Source organism: Terrapene carolina, unplaced genomic scaffold (assembly GCF_002925995.2).
Source record: "Terrapene carolina triunguis isolate 2854851 unplaced genomic scaffold, T_m_triunguis-2.0 Scaffold53, whole genome shotgun sequence".
NCBI classification, from domain to species: domain Eukaryota; kingdom Metazoa; phylum Chordata; order Testudines; family Emydidae; genus Terrapene; species Terrapene triunguis.
Genome location: NW_020664404.1, coordinates 6,837,394 through 6,853,935, shown reverse-complemented (window position 1 = coordinate 6,853,935; position 16,542 = coordinate 6,837,394). Strand labels below are relative to the sequence as shown.

At 41.9% G+C, this 16,542-nt stretch overlaps 1 protein-coding gene across 2 annotated transcripts in view; it reads right to left on the bottom strand.

Moving 5' to 3' along the window:
* Nucleotides 1–429: 429 nt before the first annotated feature.
* Nucleotides 430–16,542, bottom strand: part of EBF2 (EBF transcription factor 2) — a 177,363-nt gene continuing 161,250 nt past the window's right edge. For both annotated transcript variants that reach the window (XM_029912902.1, XM_024212148.2), the window contains exons 15-16: nt 15,230–15,397; nt 430–1,671 (exon numbers count right to left, since the gene is read on the bottom strand). In XM_029912902.1, the coding sequence (XP_029768762.1) occupies nt 1,640–1,671; nt 15,230–15,397 (200 nt within the window). In that variant the 3' untranslated portion in view covers nt 430–1,639. The remainder of the gene's footprint in view (nt 1,672–15,229; nt 15,398–16,542) is intronic.

Genomic DNA, 16,542 nt, shown 5'->3' with positions numbered 1-16,542 from the left:
GTTATAAGAACATCAGTGGAAGATGGCAAAAATAACCTATTGGATTGCACAACCATTGAATGACCATTTACTGAAATGTATTAATCATTAAGTACATTAACGACTATGAAGCATTTTCCGATTTACTGATGAAAAGTGCTATATCAGAGTTAGGTTGTATTATTAATTATTATTGTTATTACATAACCCTTTATGACTGCACCCTTAATATAAAATGTAATCCTATTTTGTAAGTCTGCCATAACTTCATGGAAAACAATCATTTAGAGAACCTTTCTGATCCCCCTCCTGTCCATGTGAGAATTTGAAAAATAAACTCATCATCACATGAAAACCTGATTTGTTCAAACACTGAGGCCTGGTCTACACTGTGGGGGATCGATCTAAGTTACGCAACTTCAGCTATGTGAATAACGTAGCTGAAGTCAATGTAATTAGATCTACTCATCGCAGTGTCTTCACTGCGGTAGGTCGACTGCTGACACTCCCCCGTCAACTCTGCCTATGCTTCTCACTCCGGTGGAATACCGGAGTCGACGGGAGAGCGCTCGGCGGCCGATTTATCGCGTCTTCACTAGACACGATAAATCAACCCCTGCTGGATCGATCGCTCCGGAGGTAAGTGTAGACATGCCCTTAGAAGCCATTCATTTACCAATAGGGTCTTTGAAACTAACCACCTTATCCCAGTACCTGAAAATCTTAAGTGAAGCAAAAGATGGCGAAGGAGGGAAAAGATGTGGATAAAATTCTTACATTAACTACTGGTTTATATATATACTGTAATGTGTATAAAAGTTTGTGATGAGTTAATCGGAAAGAATCCTATACATCCTTGCACATAGTTCAACAGAGGGCGAGGGAGAGAAGTAGCAACGGCAGCAATAATAGTACGTCTCTTAAACTTGTCACTACATTTTTGCATCTTTTTTCTTCATTGTACAACAGGAGGAAAAAGTCCAAAAAAGGTCTTAATTGCTACCTCTACATACAATAAGTTACAAGTTTATTTAAATAATTGTAAAACATCTTACATTTTTTTAAAGAGGTTAAACTATAAGTAAACACACACATACACCAAAAGTTCCATCATTCATGTCAATTTGTCCTAGAAATTCTTCCATGCTGGTACCCTGTTTTGTTGTTTGTTTGTTTTTCTGCATAAACTAAATTGGTATCTGAAAGGCTCCATAGAAAATAGAAACTTCAACTTTTTTCCCCTACAAAGTAAAACAAATAGTATCCAAAATATCAAGCTTGAATCATTTGCCAATTTTTTTTCCTTTTCATATTTTACAAACATTAGGAAGGTTTCATGTCCGTCAAAAAAGACCTTGTGTTTCTGACCCCATCATGCCAACCGCTGTCCATCCTGGCTCTTGGCTGATTCTTTGTTTGCAATGTTTTAGGAGTTGACATGGCTACATAAGAAACATGGAACACGTAAAAGATCCAGACTCCTATCTTGTCTGATTTGTAGCAGTTCTTCCTTTTTATTTTTTCTGGGCGTGGCTTTCCCCCAAAAAAGAGCTTGTAGTGCTTTTTTTTTTTCTTTCTTTTTAGTGGTCCATCACAATAAGTAGTTTTGTGCTGTAAAAGAAAAATGAAAAACAAAACAAAAGGAAAACGTCCTCTTCTTTTACATCGGGGGAACGACAAGACCAGTCATGGCTGAAAATGAAGATTGACAAGGTTGAAACTTTGGCGGCTCTTTTATGAATGCAAAATAGTGAGCCATGCCTTAATAGAGAAATTGACATGTGAGCCGCTTCCTCTCCCACCTGTGATCAAATATCCCTATGGCAACTATCTGTGGAAAAGTAATACTAGGCAAGTTTATTAGTCATAGAGTTTAAGGCCAGGAGGGACCACCAGATCATCACACCTGATCTCCTGTGTATCACAGGCCATCAACCCCACCCAGCACCCGCACACTAAACCCAACAACTGAAATTAGACCAAAGTATTACAGCCCACAGGAGACTAAACTATTATGTGCCATAGGCAGAGAATAGGAGGGACTGAGGTGCACCAGTGCCCAAGGCCTGCGCTGACCCTTCAGCTTCTTTTAGTGCCAGTTAGCAGCTTGAAAAGAGGAACTAGCATCATGTGACCCAACCAGCTTGCCACAAGTGACGAATGAACTACTCATTTAGAATAAACTCCTCCAAAAGTTCTTGCCTTCTGATGTTGCTTGTTGGCTAAATGAAGTGAGTTGGTGGCTTCAGCACCGTGCCCAGCTTGAGATGCCTTCAAATGGCCTGATTTTCACAGGATGGGTGCTCAGCACTCCCTGAAAATCAGCCCCCTTTCGGGTGTCTGACGTTGGGGCCCCGAAATCACTAATCACTTCTCAAAATGTAGGCTCCAGTGTCAAAACACACCACGACCACCAGATCCCTGGGTGAGCAGTCACAGCAGAGTGGCCGAAGGTGGACTACACATGAAAACAACCCCGCTTCCAGCTCCCAAGAGGTGGCCCCTCCAGAACGGGGGTCACACATCATAGTAGGGCAACTTGGGGGAAGTTTGCACTGCCATTTCCCATCCTGTTTTCCTTCTGTGCATGAGTTACAAGGTTTTGTCTCCAGGGCTGTCAATCCAGCTCCTTTCCTCTGTACTACATTAAAGATAACTCCCCATCTCCCCCCAAACCCTAGTGAGGCAGAGAATGAATTCTCATGCCTTGATTTTAATTATTTATTTTGAATTAGTGCTGTATAAACTGCTTACTTAAAAGGAAATCTTTTTTTTTTTTTTAAAGGGTGCCTAGTCAGATGATGATGCTTAGGAATGAATATTGGCTTATTGAGAGGGAGGTCATCCATCTATGTTAGAGTTTTATACTGCTGCCCTGCCCATCACCGTAGTAACTGCTACTGGTTTTACACAAAAAATGCTCAATATCCTTAGTAGAGTTCAGTAATGTCTGGCACTTCTCTCTTTTTGGGGGTCAAAACTCTGCTTGGGTCCTCCATTCTCCTTCCCCAACTCCCCAGCTTTAAATGTCTCACTCGCAGAAATGGTTAGGCTGTGACTGGGCAGTGGTAACATGGAATCAAATGGGAGCCATGCACCTGAAACACTTACAGGATCTGGGCCAAGGGTTGCATTTCCCAATTCATCTGAGAGTGACCAGAACTGGGTTTTGTTCATTTAGCTTCCGTAGAAATTACACACCAGCTTCTCTTTCACTTGGTTTACCCCCTTTCTCTGAATCACTGTAGTTTACCGGGCACATTCCCAGAACACTGGACACATGTAAATTTACTAGTCACTCTCACCGGCTTTAATTGCAGCTGTATCTTTCCTAACAGACAACCGGAGTATTTTAAGCTGCCCCAAATTGGGACTGTTCCCAAAGGCTTCATTGGGTAAGTTTTTTGTTTTGTTTATATATATATTAAAAACAAAAGCTAGTAGGTCATATTTTCAAAGGGACCTGGTTTCAGTGTAAAGCCCTAATCCTACAAAGATTTATGCCAATTGAAATCAGTCAGATTATTCATGTACTTAAAGTCCTGTCTTTGCAAAGCCTTGAATTTCACCCTTATGTTTGTGTTAAAGTAAATTGCAGGAATAGCGTCAGATCTTCAGCTGGCATAACTCCATTTTTTCTTTAGTGGAGCTACATTGATTTTAAGCAGCTGGTGATCTGGCCCACAATTGGGATCATTTAGCATTATATGTAAATGATGATGAGGAATAAAGCTACCCTGCAATTTTAGGGCACAGAGCCAGAAAGAGAGAGTGAAACTGACCAGTCTAGATTAATTGTTGCTGCTGAGTGAAATCTTTCTTTAAAAAAAAAAAAAAAAAAATGTCCTAAGAATTCCTTGTTTGCAGTGCTGTTGTAGCCATCTTCGTCCCAGGATATTAATGAGACAAGTGGGTGACGTAATATCTTTTACTGGACCAACTTCTAGCTACACAGAATTCTTCTTCAGGTCTGGGAAAGGTACTCTGGGTATGTCTACACGTAAACCACTACAGCGGTGCTACACCTGCACCGTTGTGGCGCTTAAGGGCTTGTCTATGCAGCAGAGCTCCACCACTGCAGCTGTAGCACTTCAATGTAGACCCTACTTAGGCCAATGGGAGGGGATCCACCTCCCTGACCTAGCGCTGTCTACGCTGGGGGTTAGGTCGGCTTAACTACATTGGTCAGGCATGTGAATTTTTCACACCCTTGACCATGGTAGCTATGCTGCTGTAAGTTCTCAGTGTGTCACAGCTAAATACAAGGTGGAACAGTTTGGTTAGCGTAAGCAATTAACAAACATTCTAAGAGACCATTCAAGGTAAAATGGCCCGTTAACACCTCTGCAGTCACAGGACAAAAAAAAGAGGAGATAGTGGGTTATAGATTGTTATAATAAGCCATAAATCCAGTGTCTTTGCAAGACACTAAAAATCGTCTGAATAAAGTTATGAATTTATGCTCCCAGGCTCTTTCTTTGGGTAGGTGTTGTGCAGGTTTCCTTTGAGGACAAGGACTAAGAGGTGGTCACATATGGAGTGATTGTTTTGTGAAAAATGTTTGCTCATGAGCGATAGGGTGTTTTTGCCTTTCATCATTTTTTTGCGTGAGTTCACATGAGTGTGTCGTGATTGTTTGGTTTCATCCACATCGCTGTGACTGGGCATTCAGTGCAATAGAGGTGGTCCACCACATATTGTGACAGGTATCTGTAGGACCTATGGATCCACAAGTTGGTCCAATAAAAGACATGATCTCCCCCACCTTGCATCTCTAAGAATTCCTTAGCATTTTTCATGCAAGGATCTTAAAAGCAATTTACAAGTCATGTAGGTAGGTATTTTTATTCCTACATTACAGTAAGGGAGACCAAGCCACTAAGAGGTGAAGTGACCATTTCTGTTAATGCCCATGATGTGTTAAGATACTTCCCACCCCAAAAAAGGTGGTGTGATCCTTGTTCTATGGGCTCCCAAAGGATGGTTAGTGCCACAGCTTGAAACAGACTCCAGACAGTGTGCTTCCCTGTGCATGAACAAGTCCCTTCTCCTCCTCCTGTAGAGAAAAGAAACACAGCTGGGGCATGTCTGCACACACAAGTGGCACTGGTTAAACTAATGTAAGAGGGGCTGTAGACAAAGCTTTGCCGGTTTAGTTAAACTGATGCAACTTTGGGTGGGAACCAGGCCCTGGATTCTTTTTAAGGTGGGAGAGTTGTCCGAATGATTATGTTGACTAAATTCATTACTGTTTTAATTAAAAAAAAAAAAAGAGAGGCCGTACAGTCCAGTGGATTGGGCTAATATTCTTACAGATAAAAAAGGCAGCGATACCAATTAGACTCATTTCTCCTAGTGCTGGGCTGAGCTCTAATCACCCCTGACACTGCCATCTGAATACTGCACCTCCAGCTGTTTCTGTGGCAATGAGTAAGTAGATTAAAGAATATTTTCTACACCCCCCCCCCATGTGCACACACTTCTTTCCATAGCTCATGTAAACGGCTTGGATCTGCTGCTCTTTCCTCTGCCCCACCCTCTTCCCCCCCACTTCCCTTTGGGGCTGTGCTGTCAAAAGCCTATTTCCCAGCCTGTACTACTTTTTATTGAATGTTTGTGAGGTTTGGATTAAGGTCTTACACTGCTAGCAAAGCTGTAATTATTTTTGCCTGTATTACTATATATTGAATCGATGTAACTTTTCAATAAAGGTGGTTCAATGCAGGACACTCCCTGATGAGTTGGGAATATAGAAAGCACAGTCATTATCCCAGAGGGTTTTTTTTATTTCTTGGAGGGAAATGGAAAAAGAATTAGAGATGAGCCTTATTGTATTAGCCTTGACAGCTTGCAATTATCAACTGAAACACTTGATGAAAATTGTCACAAGGTTGGAGAATTTTTTATATATATATATATCAAACACAAATAACACCCAGATGCTATGGTGATAGGCTTCTTCGGTGTGTGTAATTAATAATAGACACTACACAGCAATGGACCCTTTAAATTTCTTCCTGCCTTGTAGGGAAAAGAACTCAGTGTTACTCATGGAATTCACCTAGCTGGCTAGGAAGAATTTTAAAGAGGCAGGGTATTATAGTAATGTAACCTCACATGCAGTGAACCAGATTTTCAAAAACAACTGGTGATTTTTAGGTGGCTAACTTGAAACCCCTTTAAAGAGGCAGGTGTTCAGCCCTTTCTGAAAAACTGACCCCCCATAAGATATCAAGTTAGGCACCCATAATCTCTAGGCATCTGAAAGTGTGTGTGTGTGTGTGTGTGTGTGTGTGTGTGTGTGTGTGTGTGTAGCCATGTTTATAGAGACCCATTTCATGGGCATGGTATTTCAGAAGTGCTAAGCACTCAGTTAACTCAATGAGAGTTATCAGTGCTCATCACCTATAAAAATCAGAGACAAGGGGGACAAGACCTGGGGTGTGTGGGGGATGCTGCTGGGTAGCGACAGGTGGGTGGAGGACAGAGAGAGGCTGGGGATCTTGACAGGTTGCCCAGGCAACTTTAATTCTGGCACGTCTTAATTTTTGGGTGCTTGATTTTGCAACTTTAACGTTCTTCTAACATTGTTTTTTGGATGTAATATATACACTTACTCTTATTTAAATATGAAATGCTGCTTTTTACACCCCGCCCCAGCCTTTTTTGCAGTTACCATGGTAATTTTTTGATAAGGCTGCCTGGCCAATGTAAGAAGTTTCACCACAGCCTGACCTAAGCAGTCCAAGGTCTAACAAGTTCTTAGATATCTTCCCTTTCCCTTTACTAACTCCCTACACCGCCACCTCTTTGTTTGTTTCCCTCTAGCAAAGGCCTTGTCTTTCACTTATATATAAACCTCAGGTTTTGCATCCTAGCTATGAAACAACAAAAGCTGCAATTTAAATATGAGTAGGGTTGATATTTTTCAAAGATCTCTTGAATTAGAATTAAACAAATGTGGTGACAATGCAATCACTGTTTTGGGATAAGAAGTCAAACATGTTTGCCAAATTAAAATGTGTCTGGCTTAATCATTGAAAAAAAAATTAGAATTGATTTTTGCAATTACACTTAGCTTCGTCTGGAACAAGTAGACATGCATCATCAGTTGCCTTTTCCATCATGTTGTTTCATGGAAGTGAGAGGATGGTAGCTTCCATTTCAACAGTGGATGGCTATTCAGAGTGGTACGCTACAGCACTGCCAACCCCCAAGGAATTCAAGTAAGTTGTTGGCTTACATGCTGATAAGAGGGTTTAACTCTAAAACTATTGGGCCTTGTTTTTGTGGGCAGATCACAATTCAAGCTGATGTCAATGGGAGCTGCAGCATCTCTTGACAATCAGGCCCATTGGCTCTTAATAGACCCGGCTGAAATTTTTCATTCAAAACTTTTTTTTAAGGCAACTTTCAGGGTTGTGTGTGTGTGTAAGATTTTTCCAGTTTTTCATCACAACCAAATATTTTGAGTTTTTTAGTTTTTCCTCCTTTTGTCATAGAATGAAAGCTGTCTAGGGTTTTACATTTTCAAAACCCCTTCAACTTTGCCAAAGAAAATGAAATGCTGTTGCTCTGTAAGTGGCATTAGGATGCAGCTCCTAATCTTCTGCTGTAACAAAAGGACCAACGTAGCCTCTCACTTGCATATGGTAAAAGTTGTGTGGGAATTAAGCCCCAACCGGGCAAATTGTTTAAGCACTTGATGGCTGAGTGAAGAATATGCTATGATCTGAGGGAAGGATGTTGACTAGAATGCAGGTAATGTAAGATGTGGCCCTGTTGGCTTCTGTTTGTCCAGCATGTGTCAGGGATATATGGCACTGCCTTCTAGCAAAACACAGCATTCACTCCTGCACATGTGAGTGAACTCATGGTAGTTTCACATGGACAGAAAATTGCAGTCCCCACCAAATCAGAATGTGAGGGCTGGGGAGGGTGGAAATAACATTTCTCTGTATATTGGCAGAGTCCACACTCTACTCCACAGGGCCTCCATGGCTGACTGTAGCCCAGAACGCCTGTACTTGATCAGCTGTGGCCTCACTAATGGGTTTCAGTATGAAAAACAGAGAGCTTGCTATAGCTGCCAGGAATACAGATGGGATGATGGATGGCGAATGCTAAGTTTAAGTCTCTGTGTTTCAACCATGAAGATGTTTGTATTAAATTGAAATGTGGGTTTGTTTGTTTTTGCTTTTTTATAAAAACAATTGTGCCAATTAAATTTTCTCCCTCCTTTAATTGCTGCAGGCTGCCTTGTGTAACGAATCAAGTGATAAGGCTAGAAGAAGGGGACCACACAGAACACCAGTGAGTTACACCAGCTGCCACTCTGTAATAGGCATTAGACTGCAGAGGTTAAGGTAAGAAAGCATTATGGATTACAATGTAGGCAGCCTGGTGCAGCATGGGAGATGTAGTTCAGCTGGGGAGTCTGGCCCATAGAGGCGATGGGGGGCATGAGGCACTGTGATGGCATTTCCAAAGGGAAAATGACTAAAACCTTTACATTGTAGGGTGTTTTGGTTTTTCAAAATGAAGCTGAAATTTTCCCTGGAAAGCAGACGCTGTTTTGGAAAAATGTCAAACCCAATTTTCTTCTTTGAGTGATTGCTCAGGTGTATTCCACTATAGGTGTGCATGCTAACTGAGCAGCTAACACATTTGTAAACAGCTCTGTCTACACTAGCTGCTAAGTGGTGTTTTAAATCACCACACGTTTTGCCAGATTAGACAAGCCCCTGGAATCTTAAGGGAAGAAGGAGAAATACATTAACTTGGCTTGTCTACATGGAAATCTGCACCAGATTAATAAAGGTGTGGTTTAAAAAAAAAAAAAAAGTTTGTTAAAATAGTGCAAAAAGCTGCGTGGACACTCTTATTGCAGTTGAAGAAAAGCTAAACTGCAATAAGCCTAAATCAATTAGGAATGACCTTCTACTAAACCAAAATAAATTACTTTTAAGAGTGTCCACATCAGGATTTGCATCAGTTTAACTAAACCGATGCAAAGGGGTGTGTGTGTGTAGATTAGGTCTCTGTTCCTTATCTTTCCTCTTCTGCAGCCACTCAAGACTCAACCCTAGAGCTTGTCTTCTTGGGACCTGTCATTCTCCTGACCAGGTCAGGCGTTGAGGAGGGAATTTAGGGTTAGTAAAGACTAGCTTTTGCTCGTGAATCCCAAGTCGCTTCCCATCCTTCCTGCAAAGTTCACCATCCAGCCCTAAGAAATTGATAGTCTTTTAGGGTATGTCTACACTGCAATTGGGAAATGTGATGGCAGCACATATAGGCACACCTCACCTAGCTTTGATAAAAATAGCAGTGAAGCCACAGCAGCATAGTCTAGCCACCTGAGTATGCAGCCAGGCTTCTGATGGGCTTGTACTTGGATTATGGCTTCAGTGCTGTTACCACCCTGCCTGATTGTTGTGTAGACATACCTTTACAGCTGGGCATCAAAGAAAAGTTGGACACTGAGACCTTCCTGCCCTCCCTCTCTTTATGGTGTATGATGAATAGGGCCTGAAATATGTTTTCCAATTAAAAATAGATAAATAAACCTGTTTGTATTTTACACTAGAAATGGAGGTCTGGATGATTGTAAGGCACCTGGCGAACTAGTGAAATTGACCATCTCAGAGAGTGAAACTGAGCAACAGTAAAGGGAGGAGGAATCTTTTTATGAAAACTGTTTAAAACTTTAACACTTCAATGGCTAAACAGCCCTTGGGAAAAAAGACCCCCTGTTCTGAAGTGTGATTTTCCAATACTTCTCTCTACAACCAAGAAACTGGGGAAAAATACTGACAGCCCTCTATATTTCAAATGTAAATAACATGCAGAAAATAGCATTTTTGACAAAAATCTTATGATGTTTAGACAGCCTGAAATGAGAACAAACCCAATTTAAAAAAAAATCCTTTCCAGGTAACCTGTAACATGCTTAAGGCATTGTCTATGCTCAGGGATAAGTCAGCCAGAGGTGTATTATTGATGTGTATATTTGTGGTGGTGTCTAGAAGCCTCTGCCAGGTCGCCCATGTGTTAGACACTGTGCAAACAAAGAGCTTACAATCTGGGTAGCTGCATCACTGCTGAGCCCCGAGGGCAAACCTGGAAAAGGATAGGGCACTGGATGGAGAATCAGGGGACTTGAGTTCCGTTCCCAGCTCTGCAACCCTGAACAAGTCACTTCATCTTCAAGCTGGGGTCAGCCCCAATGGGTGCCACCCCCCAAAGCCTTTCTGTGGCCTTTGAGACTCTCTGCAGCTATGCTGATGGCTGAGTTGGGGATATTCCAAAGTGTAGACAAGACTTTAATTCCCTTTGGATTGGCTAGGGTCCTGCAGGTTAACTGAACCACTGACCTTCTGAGGATTGCCTCCCGTTCCTTGCATTATTTTTCTATTGAAATGTCCTGAGCTGGCCAATAGTAATCTAGGCAGTCAGCATTCCAGCAGTTTCCAATTTGCTTGCTTTCCTATCAGCTGCCTTACATCTGCGATGAGATGATTAGGCATAGTGCACTCATCATGCCATCTCATGTCACGTCACGTTATATCTTCCCTATGCCGTTTTTAAACGGGCTTGACGTATGACATGAAATCAGCATGCAATTGTTCGGCGCGGGCTCGCCTGCTATCAATTTGGAGTGTGTATAGAATTGGATGGTGTTCACGATGGACTGCTGCTTGTTCCACCCCATCGTGTCCTGTTATATAATGGGAATGTGTAGCAGATGGAAAGATGTAAGCAGGAACACATGGCACAGGATGGGGTTATCTGAGGGTATCCCCGCATGGCTTGGGTGGGTTGGCTCTCGAGGCATGTGGGATTGCTATCTAACCTCACTCCTTAAGGTATGGCATGCTTTCTACATCTGCTTTATAAAACAATACTTTGTCTTCTCTAGCAGCTTCCACCTGAGGATCGCAAGGGGATTTTGGCAAACATTTCCCACCGTTGCAAACACTGCTGTAAACTCTACCAGTGGCAAGACTAAGGTTCAGATTCTCAAAGGTATTTAGCTGACAGGTAGGGTGGATTTGCACTAGTGGGTGCATTACAAACACTAAGGCTTTGTCTACACGGAGAAGTTAATTGTGATTAAAGCAGAGTGTGAATTTAAAGCGCAGTAGCTATTCCTGACTAACTTCTGGTGTGGACACTAATTCTGGAATAAGAACATGCACACAGAGAGTTAATCAGGAATAGCTCCTGTCTAGACAAGCCCTAAATTAAGGCTCACAAAAAGCCTTGTGAGGGATGTAAGTATTATTCCTGTTTTACAGATGGGGAAACTGAGGCTAGGTCTACACTGGGGGGGATCGATTTAAGATACGCAAATTCAGCTACGCGAATAGCGTAGCTGAATTCGACGTATCCGAGCCGACTTACCCCGCTGTGAGGATGGCGGCAAATCGACCGCCGCGGCTCCCCCGTCGACGGCGCTTACTCCTACCTGGGCTGGTGGAGTACGTGCGTCGATTCGGGGATCGATTGTCACGTCCCGACGAGGCGCGATAATTCGATCCCCGAGAGATCGATTTCTACCCGCCGATCCAGGCGGGTAGTGAAGACAAGCCCTGAGAGGGTTACAAGGTCAAATAATTTGCCCAATATCAGAGCTGGGAATAGAACCTACATCTGATTCTTTGGCCTGTGCTTTCATTGCTAGGCTATATACTTCATTTCCATGAGCATGATTCAAAATCCACTGAAGTTGCTCATGGAAAGAATGCCATTGATTAAGAAGTGGGTTAAATCAGGCTTTACTAAGAGCATTGCCATGCTCCAATAAAATGTACATTTTTAGAACATGTGTTAACTGGTGGATGTGAACCCAACATCTTAGAGTCCAACTTGCCCTGTCTACACTAGGATTTTAGAATGCACTAAACATTTTAGCTAATGTGTTTTTAAAAGATACCTTTTATCCTAGTCTAGGCCAGCCCTAAAATAATGTTGACAAAGGAGCCCTGCCTCCGGGCAACTTGTGTTTTGAAAAGGTTCCGGACCCATGGACTAATTTCCAAATGAACATTCCCACAGTGTCGACAGTCCCCAAAAGTCAACAGGAGGGTCCCTAAATGGCGTTACTGTGCTGCCGCAGCAGAGGATTAGAAATCTGAATTGCAGCATAGCCAGTGTCCTCGGAGGGCTGGTCTATATGCAATTTTTAGTATTAGTTTCACTGTAGTGATGTGAAACCAGTATAGTATCAATTTAAGTATACTAAAGATATATAGGGGTAGACAGGCACCTTTATAAAACTGCATCCACACTAAAAGCTGTATCAGTTTTAAATAAATAGTTAAATTGATACAAAAACTGTGTCTAGACCAGGCCTAAGGATCCTGGGTGCGAGCCACTAACATCTCATTGCTGGGAGGTAGCTTTTCTACCCTTCTCTGAAAAATTAAAATGCTTCTTGAGGTTAGTATTTACAGTATTGCCTACAGGGACCTCTTGTGCCAGGCACTGTACATACACACACTGAGGGCTTGTCTAAATGTAAAAAGTTTACTGCTTTAACTTTAGCTACACTCCCCTGGTGTAGACCCAGTTGGATTAGTATAAAGATTTGTTTTTTTCCCCTTAGAGTTATTACCATATGGAAAGGGAATAAGCTATGCCAGTTTAAAGGTACCTTTTATTGCTATAACTGCATCCACACTGGGACCTGTACAAAAAGCACATGGAGACCACCCATGACAGAGAGTGAGTTCCACCCCAAAGAGCTGCTGGTCACAGGTTCCACTGATGAAGGGCTAATAGATGGATTAGACACTGAGCAACATGAGTTATGGACGGATATAAGCAACCTGTTGACTGAACAACTGATTTAACTATTTATTAAACCTTTGTAAACGATTCAAAAATGGAACCTTGATCTAAAGTGTAGCCGAGCGTCCAATCTAAATAGACAAGACAAACTGGGTATGTTTAGACTAGGACAAAATGTGTTGTAAAAATTGAGTTAGCTACTTTGAGGCAGCCTGGGGTGGACCCCTACTAGCATAACACAGCTGTAAGAGGTCAGAACCTAGTGTAGATGCACAGTGGTGTTTCCAAGTGAGGTTGGCTACCTTGAGGTGGTTGATTTGTTTTATATACTTCTCTTTCCTTTGGATTGCGTAGCGTAGCTACAAAGGGTGAGCGGGACAATCACCGTTTTGAGTAGCTTACAACATGCTAGGGGACTTCCTAAAATGAGGCTTTGTCTCTACACAAGCTGGAGCAGTTTACCAAAGGGCTTGTGTAGTTCCCTTTCAAACAGGCCTATGTCAACGCGAACGAGGTACCTTTTCATTCTACATGGAGCTGCTTGGGTGCAACACGCTAGCACGATCTATAATTCACACCCCTGTAGTGTGCACTGCACTATGGTGCAGACAAGCCCTAAGGCTTTTTAAAAAACAGATTTTGCTAAAACTGGTGCAAACGTGTGTTGTTTCAGTTAAGCTCTAGTCTATGGGGAACAAGTTCAAAGTAAACTAAAATAAAAATGTCTACATAAGGGTTTGCACCAATTTAACGAGATCAGTTTAAATTCACATCCTAAATTAAGCAGCTTAGGGCTTCTCTAGTGGTTTATGTAGATATTGCTAAATCAATTTAAGAGTGACTTAAATTGATACGAGGCACTCAAACTGGTTTAAGAGCGCCCACACGCTGATTTTAAATGGGTACAACCTCTATGTAGACAAAGCCTTATTTACCTACAGTTCAAATATTTTCTTCAAATCCTTTCACCCCCTTTTAAACAGATTGGGAGAGAAGTAACTTATCTGTATTCTTTTCTCCCTCTTCATGAAATGTACTGGTCTCTTTCTGTTTATCTGAAGACACAGACAACATTCAGGAAATCTCACTGAAACTAACTTGCTTCATATGGACCTGTATTAAAGGCATGAAGTCTCTCAGGTAAGTGGCAATTTTTTTTTTTTGGAACAGCTACAGCACACTTTTATAAGTTAGCTTTTAAAAATATAATTATTTTTGTCTGACGCGCATATGGGGTGTGATTCTTTTATAAAATAAGGAAATTTATGTGCACTCCCTGTGGCCTAGGTAGGGATTAATAATGCACCCAAACAGGTGCGTTTTGTAGGGCTCATTTTGGAATTACCACTGACTCTTGGCGTGGCTGAAGTCCCAGAGCTGTGTTTTCTAAGGTATCTCTAATGAACCCTGAAGGAGCCAGATCACTTCACAGGACCTATAATTTTTTTTTTTTTTTAATGACAAGTTGGAGTGTGTATGTGTGTGCCGCATGCCTCCCCCATCGCCTGTTTAGAAAGGAATGGAGGACAGCCCTCCATTCTTATCTCAATGTTCACATTTGTTTTGCAGATCACCTTTAAAAAGGTTGTAAATGCTCAACTCCCTCTAGGAGCCTAACTCCTGCAGCAAGTTTTAAGAAACTGGCTGCTTCCTATAGGACTGTGGATTAGCACTGTGGGCAGAAGCCCTCGTTTTCAAAAGAGCCGGTATTTAAATACAATTAGGGCATATCTACACTTGCAACGCATGCGGTGAAGACGTTCTATGCTGATGGGAGACCCTCTCCTGTCGCCATAGGTCTGTGCACACGAGCGCGTATGCCAGCCTAATTTACACCGCTCAAGGGGGTGGAATATTCACACCCTTGAGTGACGTAAGTTTTGTCGACATAGGCGATGTCTAAGCTACCGCTTAAGTGAGCCAGATCCTCGCCTGGTGTGAGTCAAGCATAGCTCCATTGAAATCAAGGTCACTTTCTTGAATTCTCCAGGGCTATGCTGATTTATAGCATTTGGCCCAATATTTGGATCTATCTCCACGTTCTATTTAGATTTAGAAAAAATGGTAAGGGGGGGGGGGGGAGAAAAGAAAAACCCCCCCCAAAAGCTCTGGGGCCTTTGCGCCTAGTTTAAAAATACATTCAAAATGCAGCAATTTAAGATACCGCCTTACACATCCCCCTTCCCCTCCTGTGTAGGGGTGGGGGGAAAGGTTAGTGAATCTCTCACAACACAAAAGGCCCTGGGTGCCACATGCTGAGTTTATCTGTAGCACTTTCATTTTGAGATGTTTAGAATCTTTTTTGTACATAAACACAAGTCAGATCCTGAGCTGCTGTAGATCTGCATAGCTCCCTCGAACTCACTGCTCACAAGATCATTCCAGCCCTATATGTTATTGCTACAGTACAGGGGCTGCTACATATGTGCAGGCTGAAAATCAATTGTAAATCTCTTACCTCTAAACCCATTTCCATTGCCACTAGAGCAGGCAGGGGAGGGAGACCCTTGGGGTCTGATGACAGGGGCAAAGGCACTCTTCTGTTTGACAGCAGGAAAGACGGAGGAGGAGAATGGAAGGATGGAAGAAGCGCTGGAAGAGCCAACTGTTGGACTTGAAGACATTACTGCAAAATGAAAAAAAAGAGGTGATCATCATCAGCAATGGAATTGATAAGAGGCGAGGTAAAATTGCCTGAAATATTGTTTTCCCACCTTGATTCAGTTATGTGTGTATAAAAATACTATTAATAATAAGCTGTTCCTATCACAGAATAGCTAAACATGCTCAGATGATAGGTATGTCTCAAGCGGATGCAGTTTTATTTAATAATACTACTTTCATACAAATCATATCCCAAAATGCTTTAAACACAGTTTTTCTAAGGTAAAATTAAATATAAGCTTGGGGAATAATATTTTCAGGTTGAGAGCTGAAAAATGGCAGAGTGATAGCCCAGAACTGTTAATATGAAGGAGCTACAGAGGATAATGCTTTTTTACTCATGGGTTGTATGAAACAAGAGGATCTGCTCCTAAATAAGTTGATGGGAGTGGGGGGAGGGCTGGTTAAATAATGGTAACAATATCCCCTCCCCAAAATGGAAAGTTTTAAATCTAAATGCAATTTTTTGCAACCAAAATGAAATTAAACATATTTAGGTTTTTAGTTTTCCCCCAATGGAAGAGGAGGGCAAAAATACATGCATCTGAAAAATGTTGATTTAAAAAAATATCTGATACGTCTAGAAACCCCTCTCCCCCTGCAACATTATGTTAACCTTGGAAGTGTGAAACAGCTGTATGTTTGCCATTAAGAAATAAACAATATGCACAATAAAGCAACCTGTTAATCCGAACTGCATCTCAAAGTGGGAGGCCAGGGATAAACTCAGTCTGCATGGACTGAGGTTTGTATAAACTCAAAGAACTCAGACTTGAACAGAGTGCTAGTCTAAAGTAATTGCAGCGAAACGGTGTGGGGCCCAGTCCTGTTCCCACTGAAGTCACTGGCAAAACTTCCCCTTAACTAAACAGGGAGCAGACCCTGTATCCACCTGAACGCTGTGCATATTATTTTTAAACTTAAATCACTGCTCTAACAGCAATGACATTATTTTCAAGTGCCCAAAAACTGTGATGGATTCAAAGATTTCAGGGCCTGAATGGATCATTATGATCATCTAGTCTGACCTGCATGACACAGGCCATAGAATTTCACCCATTGTGCTATATTTTAACAAAAGAAAAAATAATTTGCACTTGGAGAGCT